The 18,213-nt window shown below is 41.9% G+C and overlaps 1 protein-coding gene and 1 long non-coding RNA gene across 2 annotated transcripts in view; both read right to left on the bottom strand.

Annotated features, from left to right (window-relative positions):
- The window catches only part of LOC311055164, a 105,116-nt gene that overhangs the window by 19,230 nt on the left and 67,673 nt on the right, over positions 1 to 18,213 (bottom strand). The gene's annotated exons all lie outside the window — the stretch shown is intronic.
- tbl3 (transducin beta like 3) overlaps positions 1 to 18,213 on the bottom strand; it is a 44,031-nt gene that overhangs the window by 19,230 nt on the left and 6,588 nt on the right. Inside the window, exons 7-15 of the mRNA XM_084071152.1 lie at positions 17,955 to 18,125; positions 17,216 to 17,291; positions 15,964 to 16,060; positions 14,193 to 14,413; positions 12,292 to 12,433; positions 8,572 to 8,630; positions 6,079 to 6,185; positions 3,937 to 4,072; positions 51 to 296 (exon numbers count right to left, since the gene is read on the bottom strand). Of these exons, the coding sequence (XP_083927278.1) occupies positions 51 to 296; positions 3,937 to 4,072; positions 6,079 to 6,185; positions 8,572 to 8,630; positions 12,292 to 12,433; positions 14,193 to 14,413; positions 15,964 to 16,060; positions 17,216 to 17,291; positions 17,955 to 18,125 (1,255 nt within the window). The remainder of the gene's footprint in view (positions 1 to 50; positions 297 to 3,936; positions 4,073 to 6,078; positions 6,186 to 8,571; positions 8,631 to 12,291; positions 12,434 to 14,192; positions 14,414 to 15,963; positions 16,061 to 17,215; positions 17,292 to 17,954; positions 18,126 to 18,213) is intronic.

Below are 18,213 nucleotides of genomic sequence, written 5' to 3'. Positions count from 1 at the left end.
TGTGTGTGTGTGTGTGTGTGTGTGTGTGTGCGCGCGCCCCCCCCACCCACCTTGAGGCAGCTGCAGTCCTGCAGCCCCCAGAGCTTGGCGGTGCCGTCGGCGGAGGAGGTGGCCAGCACCTGGTCCACGGGCGAGAAGCAGACGGCCCAGACCCCGCGGCTGTGGCCCCGGAGGACCCCCAGCAAGGGTAAAGGTTCGCCCTGGCCCCCCGCCAGGGACCACAGCTTGGCCGTGCGGTCCTGGGAGCCCGACGCCAGCAGCTTGTCGTTGGGCGACACCGCCACGCTGTTCACGTCCTGAAGGGGGCGACGTGGAGAGAGAGAGAGAGCCAATGAGAAAACACATCAGGTTAGGGGGGCATTGGTTCTCAAAGTGGAGTCCGGGGACCCCCAGGGGTCCTTGCGGGGGGAGTTCCAGGGGGTCCCCAGCTGAAATGTGTTAATATAGCATCACAATAATCTTAACCTTTTATACTTTGGCTATAACAAAAAATAGCAGATCTACAAGCTCATAGCTCGGCACCGAGTGCCGCGCTATGAGCTTGTAGATCTGCTATTTTTGAAAAATCGTGACAATTTTGTGCAAACCTTTGAATATATATATATTTTTAAGTGAACATTTGTAAAATAAGTGAACTAATAAGTAACTAACTAATAGTAACTAATAAGTAAATAACTAGATAAGTAAATTAAGTGAACATTTGTAAAAATCATTTGTAAATCATCGCTTCTGGGGGGTCCCTGGAACAAAATATTTGAGATGGGGGTCGGCGGCCAAATACATATCATTTTGGGGGTCCTTGACATGAAAACGTTTGAGAACCACTGTGTTAGGGGACCGTGTCCACGGATAACGGTTTTCTTTTTTTTCCCTTTAGCTGCCAGTGACTTTCTGCCATGCTTTTATTTTTTTATTTTGTTTATTGGATTTTCCACAGAAGCATTCAGCATCGGTACTTGAACAGACACGTAAAAGCTTCCTCCAGTGCAATCCATCAAATACAAAAGATGACAGTAAACAGATTGCCATGCTTTTCTATGGTGAAGAGGGACACAAGAATTATAGGAGGATACAGCTTTTTTGTTGTAGAAATATGAGACCTCAATTGTCGAATGTTCAAGCATGTTCTAATCATGTGTGTACTTTACTTGCAGTAAGTACACCATTTTCCCAGATATTTAATTTCTTTACATTTTGGGATATATTGCCAATTTTACGCAGAGCATTCTGTTTAAGGGGGTTTTGGCAGAGCGGTCTGTGCGCGTCAAGCTCTAAAATAGTTAAACTTTTGGAGAGGAGCACATATAATGCCTAATGCATGATATAAAGCTCCTCCGCTCAAAAACAAAGGCGTTCTGTTGGCGGGCCGCTAAAAGAGCAATCTGACAAGGAGGTAAATGTTGTGGTCGGATCAGGTTTCAGGGCAGTTAAAAGAACAAGAGAGAGGAAAGTGACTCAGGAGGAAATTGGAGAGAGGAGAACGTTCCTAATTACAGAAGATTTAGTGATTCTTTGCCTTTCCCTTTTAACCTTATTTCTTTATTTCATCTCATCTTGTATTTCTTGCTCTTTATTATTATTATTTTCTAAACCTAGTACTATCTTGTGTTTATGATACTGCTGTTGTTGCACAGAGAGTGAGTGACATCATAGCTTAGTTTTTATTTCGTTTTTATTAACTCATTGAGTGCCAGAATTATTTCTGGCACTCATTCAGCTATGCCAGAGATTTTTCAATTTATCTTAGATTTTCAAGTAGTCACAGAATTTGTATCTCCAGTATAATCGATCCCCTGATGGGGGCTAATCACTGAGGGTTTCACAAATGTCAACGAGGTCATCGCAAACTTGTTGACATTAATTGTCTGATGTTGAAAATAGCATGTCTGGGCCAAAAATAGTAAAAAGACCCCATGGCTCTGGATACACCAATGAAAATCTAACACGCTCATTATTCATTGGTGCAGATCTGTGTTGCTGCCATGTCTGCCATGTTTTTAATCTGCTGTGACAGGCGTGTATCACCTGTCACAGTTCTGTTTCGTTTAACCCATTTAGACCGGGAACGCATCTGTGTGTCATTTTAAGATTTATTTGGCTATTCAAAAATAGGACCCCCTTGACATGTATGTATTTGGCCACGGACCCCCATCTCAAAATATGTTGTTCCAGGGACCCCCCCAGAACCACAGATCGGAGTTAAAAATGTTTGCTTTAAAACATATATATATATTCAAAGATTTGCAAAAATGTTCAAGATATAAAAATAAAGAAAAATAGCAGATCTACAAGCTCATAGCGCGGCACTCGGTGCCGCGCTATGAGCTTGTATATCTGCTATTTTTGAATAGCCCAAAGAAATCTTAAAATGATACAGATGCGTACCCGGTCTTAATGGGTTAATTATGTTCTGAAAGAGAGATGATAACCAAGACTGACAAGTGGGAGGAGGATTATGATTGTGATTGATGTTGACCTATTATCCACTTCACAGGTGTCTCATTGTAATGACCGGAATGCTCCGTGGCAAAATGCACTTCCTTCTAAGAAGAGGCTGTGTATGACTCAACACACACAGTGTTTTATTCATCCAGACACGTAATGCATGTAATATTCTGTGGTTTTACATGGACCACATGTCTTCCACTGTAACACTTGCTTTCCATTAATGTGGTTTCCGTTTTAGTGCTCCCACTGTGCCAAGAAATCAACAAGTCACGATGAAATCCTATATTCTATATATACACACCAAGCAACAGTGGTGTAAAGTAACTAAGTACATTTACTCAAGTACTGTACTTAAGTACAATTTTGAGGTCTTTTTTTTACTTTACTGGAGTATTTCCCATTTTCAGTACTTTTACTTCTACTCCACTGCATCTCAGAGGCAAATATTGTACTTTTACTCCACTACAATTATTTGAAAACTTTAGTTACTAGTTACTTTGCAGATATGAATTTTATTACATTATAAAAAAGATCTGCATTTTTTTGATTTTCTTTTTGAAAATATGTGCAAATGTTTATATATACATTTTTCAAAGCACTTTTTTTTTTTGCTTCTGAGAAAATGTTTGCTTTAAAAATATATACATTCAGATTTGCAACACTTTCCCATGATATTTAAAAAAAATAGCAGATCTACAAGCTCATAGCGCGGCACTCGGTGCTGTGCAATGAGCTTGTATATCTGCTATGTTTTTGCCATTTTAAAGAAATCTTAAAATGACTGGCTGAGTAAACATGGGCTCGTTTCAGACGGACCCCATCATGTATTTCTAGGATAACAGAGATAACACTTGCAGAAAGGTTGTTAAAGCGAACATTTTTAACTTCGATCTGTGCCTCTGGGGGTCCCTGGAACAACATATTTGGAGATGGGGGTCCGCGGCCAAATACATATCATTTTGGGGGGTCCTTGACATGGAAAAGTTGGAGCACCACTGATATAGCAATTTAGAAATCATTTTTAGATTATGTATTTGGCCGCGGACCCCCATCGTTTTGTTCCAGGGACCCACCCAGAAGCAAAGACTTGAGTTACAAATGTTCGCTTTAAAAAAAATACATATTAAAAGATTTGCACAAATGTTCAACATTTTTCCAAAATAGCAGATCTACAAGCTCATAGTAGCACTCAATATGAGCTTGTATATCTGCTATTTTGAATAGCCAAAGAATTCTAAAATGACACAGATGCGTTCCCGGATTGAATGGGTTAATTGACTTGGTACCGTCCAGTTCTCTCTCTAGACCAAACATCTGGTAAATGGACTGCATTTATGTAGCGCTTTTCTCCAAAGCCAAAACTAGACCGATGTGAACGCTACAGGGTTCATGGGGTTAAACATAGTTAACAGGTGTATACGTGAGTGCTTTAGCAGCGTGTGTGTTTTGCAACCTCTACAGCATAAAGACATCATGTTTTATGGTCACCTTGTCGTGGGCCTTCTCAGTGACACGTGCACACAGTCGTTTAACGTCCCCTCCCGAGGCGGTGATGTCATCGGGGAGATCCCACACTTTCACAGTACAGTCCTGACTGCCAGTTACCACGAATGACTCCTTCAACCTGCACACACACACACACACACACACACACGCGCGCACACGCACACACACACACACACACACACACACACACACACACACACACACACACACACACACACACACACACACACACACACACACACACACACAGAGAGGAAAGAGGCAGAAGGATTATGCTAATTTCTGCTCTTATATCCTTATTGAACTTAGAACCCAGCAACAAACCAAAACTATTTACAGTTTACAGAGCAACTTCCTCCTAAAAATGATGAGTTGGCTCCATCATAAAAACAAACAGAAACCCCCTACATGCCACGCTGTAATGACTGTGATGTTGTTTGACCCGGGAGCAGGTGACAGTGTTCCAGTGTTGATTTTGACGACTAAAACTAAGACTAAATATATTGACAGTTTCGTCAACAAATAAAAACTAGACTAAAATGTTAGTGAGGGATCTAGTGGAGAAGAGATCCAGTAGAACTAAAAGACAAGTCAATTTGTGTTTGGTTGCGCTCGGGTGTTGCGCTCTGAAAATAGCAGATCTACAAGCTCGTTGTGAGCTTGTAGATCTGCTATTTTCAGCATTGCAACCAAGTGTAAGATCAGCTATTACGACGCCATCAAGGCACCGGCAACATACATTTTAGTCGACTAAATCAACTGTAGATTTAGTCGACTAAAACTAGAAGACAAAAACATTTCAGATGACTAAAACATGACTAAAACTACATTCTGCTGTCAAAATCAACACTGCAGTGTTCCTGCATTCACACTGGCGGCTACTAGGCTACCATTCATTTTCAATGGAAGCCAGCCACATGAAGACACAAAGCGACGCCTGGCGTGCGTAGCTGCAGTGGTGGAAAAAGTACTCACATTTGTCACTTAAGTAGAAGTATCAACACTGCAAGTGTAAAAGTACTGAAAATTGGAAATACGCCAGTAAATAAAAAATACCTCAACATTTTACGTAAGTGCAGCACTGGAGTAAATGTACTTAGTTACTTTACACCACTGCGTAGCTGCTACAAAGTCTACGAAACTACAATCCAAGCTGAGCTGGCATCAACGTGTAATGATAGGGGAGAAGCAATTATTTCTGTCATCCAATCCCGTGTTCTTTTTGAACCCTGCAGGCTTTATATTTCCCGTTACATTTTCCTCGCTTGTCAGACGCCTGCTTGACGTCAACGAGCGTGATGATCAATCAACGCGTCAACAGCAACTCAGTGACAGATAATAAAAGAGTTGCTTTGTATCTTATATTTATTGAAGCTGTCAGAGTGAACGCAGCATGTGATGTCACAGGTGACAGTGTGATGTCACAGGTGACAGGTGACAGTGTGATGTCACAGGTGACAGGTGACAGTGTGATGTCACAGGTGACAGTAGGATGTCACAGGTGACAGTGTGATGTCACAGGTGACAGTGTGTGTGTGATGTCACAGGTGACAGTGTGTGTGTGATGTCACAGGTGACAGTGTGATGTCACAGGTGACAGTAGGATGTCACAGGTGACAGTAGGATGTCACAGGTGACAGTAGGATGTCACAGGTGACAGTAGGATGTCACAGGTGACAGTGTGATGTCACAGGTGACAGTAGGATGTCACAGGTGACAGTAGGATGTCACAGGTGACAGTGTGATGTCACAGGTGACAGTAGGATGTCACAGGTGACAGTAGGATGTCACAGGTGACAGTAGGATGTCACAGGTGACAGTGTGATGTCACAGGTGACAGTAGGATGTCACAGGTGACAGTAGGATGTCACAGGTGACAGTGTGATGTCACAGGTGACAGTAGGATGTCACAGGTGACAGTAGGATGTCACAGGTGACAGTGTGATGTCACAGGTGACAGTAGGATGTCACAGGTGACAGTAGGATGTCACAGGTGACAGTAGGATGGCACAGGTGACAGTGTGATGTCACAGGTGACAGTGTGTGTGTGATGTCACAGGTGACAGTGTGATGTCACAGGTGACAGTGTGATGTCATAGGTGACACTGTGATGTCATAGTTTACCTGGAGCAGGTGACAGTGCCGACGCCGGTGGAATGACCGGTGCCCTGAGCCACGCAGGAGACCTGACCACTGGCCACGTCCATTCTCCACACACGCACCGACTTGTCCTGAACACACACACACACACACACACACACACACACACACACACACACACACACACACACACACACACACACACACACACACACACACACTTATCAAATTAGGTGAATATTCCATTACGCGACAACTAACAAATCATTTGTCCTCAATTACATCTCACAGCTTATTTAATAATAATAATCTATAAATGCACGTACTGTGTGTGTGTGTGTGTGTGTGTGTGTGTGTGTGTGTGTGTGTGTGTGTGTGTGTGTGTGTGTGTGTGTGTGTGTGTGTGTGTGTGTGTGTGTGTGTCAGTCTGTCTGTTCCCAGCTAATTCTAGCTTTGTGTGTTAATCACTGAGGATCCCAGGGTGTGATGTACAGAGTAGAAGGTCAGTCGGAGCAGCGGTTGTCCAGAAGCTAAAATCAAAAGGTCTCTATCTGTCTCGTCTCTCTGAGTCCCTTTTATGCACCTGTATGGAGATCTCTGATGATGTCATTAATGTGGCCCAATAGTATTGACATCGTATGCTGCGTTCACACTGGCAGGTACAAAAGATACAAAGCATATTTGTAGCTTTGAATCTTCATATCGCTGGCTTAACCCATTAAGACCTGGAACTGTGTCATTTTTAGATTTGAGCTAAAAAGCATTATTTTACACTTTGGCTATTCAAAAATAGCAGATCTACAAGCTCGTAGCGCGGCACCGAGTGCCGCGCTACGAGCTTGTAGATCTGCTATTTTTGAAAAATCGTGAAAATGTGTGCAAATCTTTGAATATATATATTTTCAAAGCAAACATTTTTAACTCAAATCTTTGCTTCTGGGGGGTCCCTGGAACTAAATATTTTGATGGGGGTCCGCGGCCAAATACATATCATTTTGGGGGTCCTTGACATGGAAAAGATTGAGCACCACTGATATAGAAACATACGTTTTTCAGAAAACTGTTGAGATTTAGGACACATGTAGAATCGGCTTCAGGTCTCAATGGGTTAAATTGAAATAGAATGGTATGACCGGACCTTTGCAGTGGCTGCGCCAAATCTATGGAACGCTCTACCTTTGGTTGTAAAAGAAAAATGCATGAGCTGACTGTTTTTACACATTTGTTTCGTATTTAAGCACTTTGTCTTATGAAGTTTTTACCTGACTCACTTGTGCAGGTCAATGTTTTTGCTTTCATTTCTTTCATGTTTTATTGCTCCTAGTTACAGTATGTGCCTTGTGTTGACTTGTTTTAACTTGATTGTTTACACTGTGGTTCATTGTACAGCACCTTGTAACGTATTTGTGAAAGGTGCTTTATAAATAAAGCTTACTTATAACGGGTATTGCATAACTAGAGGGGCGTGTGTTCCCAATAGGCATCGGCCTAGTACCGTATTTTCCGCACTATAAGGCGCACCGCCAGTGCGCCTTATAGTGCGGATGCGCCTTATAATCCAATGCGCCTTATATATGTATCAATATTGGTTCCCTTGGTTTCCGCACTATAAGGCGCGCCTTATAGTGCGCCTTATAGTGCGGATGCGCCTTATAATGCGGTGCGCCCTATATATGAAAATAATACATTTATTGAAGGTGCGCCTTATACTCAGATGCGCCTTATAGTGCGGAAAATACGGTAATATAATATTAATGTGTGTCTTAATTCTCTGTGTTGTAATTCGTAGTGTGTTATGCAAAGCACATTGAATTGCCTTGTTGTTGAAATGTTGAAATGTGCTATATACACAAATAAACTTGCCTGGCTTGCATCTCTTGCTTGTACGGTGTCATTTGAATTTGAAAGGTCGAGTCAATTACTCTTCTTGACAGTTTTTTTTTATTTTTATCTACTGTTGCTGGCAAACCCGAGACAAACAAAATTCCTCAGACTTCCTCAAACAGTCGCCACAACAGTCGTGTTTTGTCTCAAGTTCCCAGTGGATGTCCGACACGTGTTCGTTCGACATTCCTACTCAAACAGGGAAATGGCTGCATCATGCCCGCTCACCAGTGTTGCCGTGTCTGCTTATTATAAGCGACTTTGGGCTTGTTTTTCTGTAAAATCGCTTGTAAATATTGGTAGTGCTTGCAGTTTTTTTGGGCTCGTTTGTAAAATGAAGTTGCTTGTAAAATGTAGCTGCTTATTTGGGCTTGTTTCCTTATGTTGTTTAAACAAACATTTTCATGTCAAGGACCCCCAAATTAATGTATAGCCGATGTATTAATGTGTATTAATGTATAGCCGATCTACAAGCATACGATGCGACGCGTTGTGAGCTTGTAGATCGCCTATTTTCAAATAGCCGATGTATCTAGGTTTAAAGTGCTCGTGTGGCCTATAGTTGCTAATCACTTGTTTTCATGGTCCTGGTTGCTTATTTCTCTCGCGAAATCTGGCAACATTGTCGCTCACCTTGGCACTGCTGACAAAGAGCGATCCCTTCTTGAACACCTCCAGCGCAAAGACGGTATCTGTGGAGGAAGAGGAGGAGAGGAGAGGCCTTCATTGTTGGTGGAAAGTAACTAAGTATACAGTATATACTCAAGTACTGTACTTAAGTAAAATCTTGAGATACTTTTCCTTTACTGGAGTATTTCCAATTTCCTATACTTCTACTTCTACTCCACTACATCTGGGAGGCAAATATTGTACTTTTACTCCATTACAATTATTTGAAAACTTTAGTTACTAGTTACTTTGTAGATTATTATTACAAATCATACATTAACCACTTCAGCCCTATATACATTTCGGCCATTTGAAAATATCCGATCTACAAGCTCACAATGCGACGCATTGTGAGCTTGTAGATCTGCTATTTTCAAAACATTTGAATACATTTTATACATTTGAAAACTTGTGAAATAGGACATTCTGAAAAAGTTGTACATTTGTATACCAATACTTTTGTACTTCTACTCAAGTCAATTTTGAATTCCAGACTTGAACTTGTAACAGAGTATTTCCACATTGCAGTATTGATCATTTTACTTGAGTAAAAAAATATGAGAACTTTTTCCACCACCGATCGTCGGTCAAACCTGCACAACCAGTCCCCTCGGCTCAACACAAAGAAAGCCCAGCCGACAGAGAGGAAAAGTCTGAGTCACGTCGAAAGTGACTGCTCACTTTTTTCACGCTGATGGATATCAGGCCATCATCTCGTGACTTAGAACATGTTTCCTAAACGGTTTCCTAAACAGTGAGTCAGGCACACAAACCGCAGATTTTTATGGGTCGTGGATTCGCGGGTAAAAAAAAATCCCTTTACGTTTTGTTTCCTTCATTTTGTTTCTGAGTGTTATTTCAAAACATTTTCTAAAAATCCCCCCAGAAATTCACAATTTTTCATGAATTAAAAACGAATTAAAAACATTTTTCAAAATAATTTCATAAATAAAATAAAAACAATCATTCCATAAATTACTTTTAAGAGTAAAAATAGCAGATCTACAAGCTTACAACGTGCCACACGTTGTAAGCTCATAGATCGACTATTTTCACTAGTTTGGGTCGCGGAGAGACATCAAATTTCCCCGTTGGGTCTCGAGCTAAAAAGTCTGGGAACCACTGACTTAGAAAACCGTGTGCATTTGCGGCTACAGCCCCCCAGGCTCTGGAACAGCCTGCCCCCCTCCCCATTAGATCCACTCAGTCCAGCAGAGGTTTTTTTTATATCTTTACTTAATACCTCTTTGTTTCCTTTGACTTTTAATCACATCTTAATTATGTTATTTTGTGCATAGCCATATAAATAGTTTAGTAAATGTATATGCCTATGCTTTGATTGTTTGTTTTAACCATGTACAGCACTTTGGTCAGTCTCAGTTGTTTTAAATGTTCTTTATAAATGAAGGTTGATTTGATTGGATTTGTGCCAGCGAGGGCACGTTTCATCATTGTCTCATTTAACTACTTCTAACCTGGCGTCCACGTTTTGGCCATCATTATAACATCATCATAAGTGATTTAAAAAAATAAAAAATAATTCACAAATACCCGATCTACAAGTAAGTAAGTAAACCTTATTTATAAAAGCGTCATTCCAAAGCACCGAGTGCCGCGCTACGAGCTTGTAGATCTTCTATTTTTGAAAAATCGAGAAAATGTGTGCAAATCTTTGAATATATATATATTTTTAAAAGCGAACATTTGTAACTCAAATCTTTGCTTCTGGGGGGTACCTGGAACAAAATATTTTGAGATGGGGGTCCGCGGCCAAATACATATACATTTTGGGGGTCCTTGACATTAAAAGGTTGGAGCACCACTGACATAGCAACATGCGTTTTTTTCAAAAAACTGTTAGGATTTAGAAGATATTTTGTGGAATCGGAACCTCAGGCCTTCATGGGTTAAGTGGTAAACTCGAACAATCGCAGCAAATCTGTGTTTCTTCTTGAGATGTGAACCAATGTTTTCTCTGAGTTAACAGGGTAAACATATTAATCAAAGTTTTCCCAGAGTTTAACCGTGTAAACAAAGTTAAACAAAGTGAGCCCAACGTTCTCTCTGGGTTAACTTGTGTGCTCAAAGTGAAGACAATGGCTCCCATGGTTCTCTATCTTCATAAAGGGGGGGGGGGGACAGGTTTTCCCCTCGCTCAGTGAACTTGCACTTTGAAGGTGATGAGATGCATCTGCTGTGAGCTAGTGTTCAATACTGTCACTAAAAAGGCGCCATCGCCCTCTGGTGGCTTCAGTAAACAAGGGATAATCAATGGGGAGCAGGTCATTATTATTATTATTTTTTATCATTTTTTTTATCCCGCAACTTTGTAACCCTTATTTTTCACCCGGTGCCAATTTTCTAAGTGATCCTGGGCACTACACTCCCCTCACCAGCCTAGGGAGGCCAGGGCCGAGCTCATGCCTCCTTCAATGCATGAGAGCCAACTGACCTTCTTGTCATCTGACAGGGGGGAGTTTCCCTGGTAGGACGTAGCGCGTGGAAGGAACACGTTATTCCAACCAGTTCCTTTCCCCTCCATCAGGCGCCCCGGCTGTCATGGGGGAGGCGTTATAGTGACCAGAATTACTACATGTTTTTGTGAGGGTATTAACTACCCTGAGAGACACGGGGAGAACATGCAAACTCCACACAGAGTGGGCCCTTTCGCTGGAGCAGGTCATTATTGAGAAATATAAACCCTGACAGGGTTATTAGACCCCAACGCGAAGCGGAGGGGTATTTATTGCTCTTTATTACACGGCTTGGATGAATGCTTGATTCTGATTGGTCAATCATCGGTCATTATTTCTTGTTAATGACCGATGAGCTCTATAACGGACCGCTGTCTAATCAGAGACTCAGAACACCTGCTCATGTCAACCTGCGCTGCTTGGTTTTATGCTTTATCCAACATGACAGCCATGTAAACAAACACACCATGCCATTTACAACTAAACGTTGCTCTCAAGAATGTTTTTGAAAACAACCGACAAGTGATTCTATTTGATCCACTGCACTTCCGTGTTTATCATGGCGCAACAATCTATATAGTTCATGTAAACTCAGTCCTGTCTTTCCCATTTATTTACACTTTGTTGTGGATTCTTTTTAACTATGTGTTTGTTAGCTGAACATCCACGGCCAAGGAAGGCACATAGAGCAGTGGTTCTCAAACTTTTTCATGTCAAGGACCCCCAAATTGACACTTATTTAGCCCACGGACCCCCATTTGAAAAGATATGCCAGGGACCCCAATAAGAGAAGGTTTATACGGCTTTCTAGCAGTGATTCTCAACCATTTTAATGTCAAGGACCCCCAGTTTGACATGTATTAGGCTACGGACCCCCATTTAATGGCATTTATACCTCTGGGACCCGAATTTATATTATAAAATCAATGTTAATTTAAGTCTGAGAGTGTACAAATGGAACCAAATGGACCCGTTTGTACACTCTCAGAGTTACAGAACCATAAGGGTCCATTTGGTTCCTATCCATCATTTAGCTGGGGACCCCCTGGAACCGCCTCAAGTACCCCTGGGGGTCCCCGTACCCCACTTTGAGAACCAATGACATAGAGGATGTGCAACTGCTTCCAGCTTTTTCTGAGTGAGTAATAGACCTCACAAGTTCATTCGTCAGTCATGTACTGCCCTCTGCTGGTGGGCGCCTCTTACTGACCTGTGTGTCCATAGAGAATCTGACAGCTGTTGTTGAGCAGGTGGAACACTTTGATCTGGGAGCTGTTGGTGGCCACCACGATGTGACTGTCCCCTTTGCCCAGGAACTTCACGTCCAGAACCTCGTCATTGTAGCCCACAAACTGCACGGGGAAAGAGGGCGAAGACAAGAAAACGGCACAAGAATTACCTTAAGACTTAAGACTATTAGCAAAGCAGGTAATGTGGTCTGCCTTGCTGACACTAATTACGTCGCCACCAGAGATGCAGTGTTGATTTCGTCGACTAAAACTATGACGAAAAATGTTGGTCGACTACCTTTTTTCACTGACGAAAACTAAATAAAAACTAAGCTACGATGACTAAAACTAAGACTAAATATATTGACAATTTAGTCAACAAATAAAAACTAGACTAAAAAGGTTAGTGAGGGACTCGTGGAGAAGAGATCCAGTAGTAGACAAGTCATTTTATGCTTGGTTGCATTCGGGTGTTGCGCTCTGAAAATAGCAGATCTACAAGCTCACACGCATCGCGCTGCTCGGCTATATTTTCAGCATGCAACCAAACAAAGTGTAAAATCAGCCATTATGGCGCCATCAAGGCACCGCCAACATACATTTTAGTCGACTAAACCAACTGTAGATTTAGTCAACTATAGTCTCGCGTAGCCAGACCCCACAGAAAATGAAAAACAGCGACCTCTGCTTTTCTGATATTCTGTGGAGTCTGGCAGGAGTATAATGTTAGACTAGAGCGCAGGGAAACACCGGTTTCATGTCTGCCTATAGCGCATCACTTCCGGTTGGTGCGACCATGTTTTCATTCCCACTAACAATATTTCTACACGGAACACTAACACCACTTCTCCCAGAGAACATGGATGGTTTTGGTTATAAGCCCACTTGTTTCTATGATGAAAGAGTAATTTAAAATGTGAATATCTTTCCGTGGTTTTGTCCGCTCCGAGGACGCTATTGTTAAATTAGTTTCGGCTAGTTTCGAGGGGGGGAGGGTGGATCATGGTGGATGGACACGTGAATCCCGCCCACTACATTTGATTGGGTAAAGCGCGGCCCACTTCCTGATCTGAAGGCACGCCCACTTGTATCCAATGCGCACTGGTTAGGACGAACCGCTCCGACAGATTCCACCGCAGGTCGGAATCTGTTCTTGAGAGATTAAGTCAACTATAACCTTATGATATTTAGTCGACTAAAACTAGACAAAAACTAAAACATTTCAGAAGACTAAAATATGACTAAAACTAAATGGAATTTTATTCAAAAGACTATGACTAAAACTACATAAAAATGTGCTGTCAAAATCAACACTGCAGAGATGTTACATTGTTTCCTTCCCCAATATCAATACCAAACTATACCTATACCTAACGTATCGGTCGATACCAAGTACCATCCAAAAAAGTATACAAATACAGTAGATGTTAAACTCTTTGTAAAACATGAACAAATAAAGAATGAATGCCATTCTGACTATGACATTTTGCTGACTCTAACGTTACACTCTCCTCCTTTTTACCTGGTCTGCTCCATTTTCCCCTCGACACCTAATATCCCTGTGCCAAAAATAGTCGATCTACAAGCTCACAACGCCTCGCGCTGTTGTGAGCTTGTAGATCTGCTATTCTTGGCTAAAGTTCTCCCCAGAATAGGGATGCTAGGGTTCAAGTGGTTAATGCAAAAAAGAAAAATCATATCAGACTAAAATTTGGCGGTCCGTCTGTAGTAACTCTGAGGACCCCCTAGGGGTCCTGGACCCCCTGCTGAAGACCCCTGGATTTAATGTATGCGTTTACCTTGCTTACCGCTAAGTCGGTCTGGATAAAGAGCGTCCGCTAAATGACTAAATTGTAAGATATCTGAGCTTTCTTCCACTGACCTGCTGCTGTGTGCTGAGGACAGGCAGCTGGTAGAGCTGGATGTTGTGTTCTGCTGTGACCGTGGCCAGTCTGGAGGAGGAGGGCATGGGGAGCAGGTGGGTCAGACTGCGGGGGCCCGCGTCCTCCTCTTTCTCCTCGCTGTCGGAGGCCGGGGCCGAGGAGGTCATGACCTGGGTGTAGACGCAGCGCCCCGTGCTGGCCTGCCACACCCTCAACACACCTGGAGGAGAAAGGAGGAGAAAGCAGGAGGAGAAAGCAGGAGGAGGGGACAAACACTTAACCATGCAGTTCTTAACCAACTTAAGGTCTTATACTTCATCGTACCTACAAGCTCACAACGCTTCGCTATGACATACGATGTGAGCTTGTAGATCTGCTATTTTTCTTTTTTTTACTTTATATTCTTTCGTTATAATTTGTAGATTTTTTGTAGAGTCAATTATTTTCAAGATATCTTTTGTATGCCTTCTATATGGTGAGGTGAGAGGGAGACAAAGTTCCAAGTAGGAGGGAAAAGGGTAAGGGAATGTCTTTGGCTTTGTTTTTAATGTTCTCATTTAGTTAAACCATTCAATTATCTCATATTCTTGTTGTTATGTTGGGTGTGAAGTCCTGTACATGTTATGTTCGTCTGCACGTATGGGGAAAAATAAATCAATATACATATGTACTGTATATTTTCCTGTCTTAAGAACGCTACTCTCTACGCTGAATAAAAACTTAAAAGTGAAGATCTGTAATTTTTTACCAATTTTTTCCCCGCTTATAATGACATGCCCAAAACAGGGGTGCCAGGTTGAAAGTGGTTAAATGGTAAATGGTGCATTTATATAGCGCTTTTATCCATTCACACACACATTCATACACCGATGGCGGAGGAAACCATGCAAGGCACCAACCTGCTCATCGGGAGCAATTAGCTAGGTGTTCAGTGTCTTGCTCAAGGACACTTCTACACTAACTCTTCTGGGGGAGCCCGGGATCGAACTGGGAACCTCACGGTTCCCATCCGGCCGCTCTACCAGCCACTCTACCCCTGGCCCTGAGCCACTGACGACAGACGCCAGCAGACAGTATTACTATGTGGGTTTGTCTGTGAGGTCAGTGCAGTAGACGGCAGTGGTGATTTCATCGACTAAAACTATGACGAAAAATGTTTGTCGACTACCTTTTTTCACTGCCGAAACTAAATCAAAACTAAATAAAAACTAAGCTATGATGACTAAAACTAAGACTAAATATATTGACAATTTCATCAACAAATAAAAACTAGACTAAAATGTTAGTGAGGGACTAGTGGAGAAGAGATCGGGTAGAACTCATTCATTTTTTGTAATGCTTGGTTGCGCTCGGGTGTTGCGCTCTGAAAATAGCCGATCTACAAGCTCACAACGCGTCGCAGCGCGACGCGTTGTGAGCTTGTAGATTTCAGCATGCAACCAAGTGCAAAATCAGCCATTACGACGCCATCAAGGCACCGCCAAAATACATTTTAGTCGACTAAATCAACTGTAGATTTAGTCGACTATAATCTTATGATATTTAGTGGAGTAAAACTAGACAAAAACTAAAACATTTCAGATGATTACAATACTAAATGGAAAACTAAATGGAATTTTATTCAAAAGACTATGACTAAAACTAAATCAGAAATTGCTGTAAAAATCAACACTGGCAGACAGTATCACTATGTGGGTTTGTCTGTGAGGTCAGTGCAGTAGACAGTATTACTATGTGGGTTTGTCTGTGAGGTCAGTGCAGCAGACAGACCTTTGCTGCCCGCTGTGACGAAATGCAAGTCCTTGTTCTTCAGTCCGATCTGCGAGAGGTCCTCATCATCAGGGAGCAACACAACGGCTTCCACAGCCTGCAGGCAAAACACAACAATGTGAGCGACAGGCATACGGTGCCGAAAACCTTCACATCAATACTACTGCTTGCTTTGTTACAGGAGAGAGAGAGAGAGAGAGAGAGAGAGAGAGAGAGAGAGAGAGAGAGAGAGAGAGACCCTATTCCACCCACGCAATAACCCGGCCGGTAATGCTGGGTACCAAAACCTGAACACAATGATTCGACGTGTGCAAAAGCAACGCCCTCGTCAGCTAGGGGTGTGTTCAATTAATAGATACGGCTATAATCTTATTGTATTGCTTGGCGATAATCGTATCAATAGAGGATACCATATCGATACGGCCGGTGTGACACGGCTTTAAAACAAAAAAACATCAGCTATGGTGTGTGTGTGTGTGTGTGTGTGTGTGTGTGTGTGTGTGTGTGTGTGTGTGTGCGTGCGTGCGTGCGTGCGTGCGTGTGTGTCTGAGACTCAGACATGAGTTGAAGTAAAAAAAATAAATGAAGAGAATATTTCATTTGCATTTATTAATGATTAAATATCAAAACATTTATTTTTATATGTATTTATTTCCTTTTTGTTTAAATTTTATCAACTAAGTTTTTCAAATTGATTGAATCAATGCCTATCGCGATACATATGGTATCGTGGCCTTGGTATCATGATACGTATCTATCGTGAGGTTGCAGGCAATACCCGGCCCTATCGTCAGCACAATAAACCTGCCAACGGCAGGCAAGCTGATAACGTTCCACTTTTTTTTTTGCTTGTTATAATAACATACTAAAAACAAGTACAATTTTTGATAAAATGTAATACAGGCAAGACACTGAAATCAATACATCTTTGTAAAGGATAAGAAATCAAGACTTCAGTCTAATAACGGCATGGCCTCCCCGTCCATTCTTTAGCTGTCAACAGTACGTCTCTATGTGTTCAGTTTACATATTACATACAGTAGATATATATATATCTGCATATGGGCTCTAATGCAGCGAGTCGACAGTTCGATTCCCGAGCCTGGCGGCCTTTTCTGCATGTCACTCCCCGCAGAAACGCCCACACCCCCCAAAAAAAAATCTTAAAAACTAAAAAAAAACATTGTTTTAGGAGGCTTGGCTTTTCGTCACACCATAAAAACATTTATACCCGTTACATAAACAGTCTCACCTCATAGACGGGTACAGTTCTTTTGGCCACACGCGTCTGTAGATCCCACACCACACAGACGTTATCCCTGCCAGAGCTGTAAACACCAACACACAAAGTATTAAAGCTAATGTATCAGTGTTGATTTTGATTTAGTTTTAGTCATAGTCTTTTGAATAACATTCCATTTAGTTTTAGTCATATTTTAGTCATCTGAAATGTTTTAGTTTTTGTCTAGTTTTACTCGACTAAATATCATAAGATTATAGTCGACTAAAACTACAGTTGAATTAGTCGACTAAAATGTATTTTGGCGGTGCCTTGATGGCGTCATAATGGCTGATTTTACACTTGGTTGCATGCTGAAAATAGCAGATCTACAAGCTCACAGCGACGCGCTGTGAGCTTGTAGATCGGCTATTTTCAGAGCGCAACACCCGAGCGCAACCAAACATAAAATGACTTGTCTGTTAGTTCTACTGGATCTCTTCTCCATTAGATCCCTCACTAACATTTTAGTCTAGATTCTATTTGTTGATGACATTGTCAATATATTTAGTCTTAGTTTTAGTCATCATAGCTTAGTTTTTATTTAGTTTTTATTTAGTTTTCGTCAGTGAAAAAAGGTAGTCGATGAACATTTTTCATCATAGTTTTAGTCGACAAAATCAAGTCGACCCAAGCAGGAACAGAAAGTATGTTTTTTTTGTCCTGTAGAGTAGTGTACCGTAGCGTCTGTGGTGGGTGTTATCGTACCAACCTGACCATGGTGTCACCGTCGGGGCTGAAGGCCAGGGAGGTGACAGCGCTGTAGTGGACCTGGAGGACACACACACACTGACTGGAGCGCAGGTCCCACAGCCTGATGCCACAGTCCAGCGAGGAGGAGAAGAGCTGCAGCAGGCTGATGTCGGGATGGAACTGGACCAGGCTGGACCACACAAAAGAAGAACACTTATTGTGATATCTCAAATCTGAGATTAATAATATCTCAGATTTATATAGCGCTCTTCTGGATA

This window comes from Gymnoscopelus microlampas, assembly GCF_963454915.1.
Source record: "Gymnoscopelus microlampas genome assembly, chromosome: 11".
In the NCBI taxonomy this organism is placed as follows: Eukaryota; Metazoa; Chordata; class Actinopteri; order Myctophiformes; family Myctophidae; genus Gymnoscopelus; species Gymnoscopelus microlampas.
Note: the sequence above shows the minus strand (reverse complement) of the source record. Positions and strands in the feature narration are given on the sequence as shown.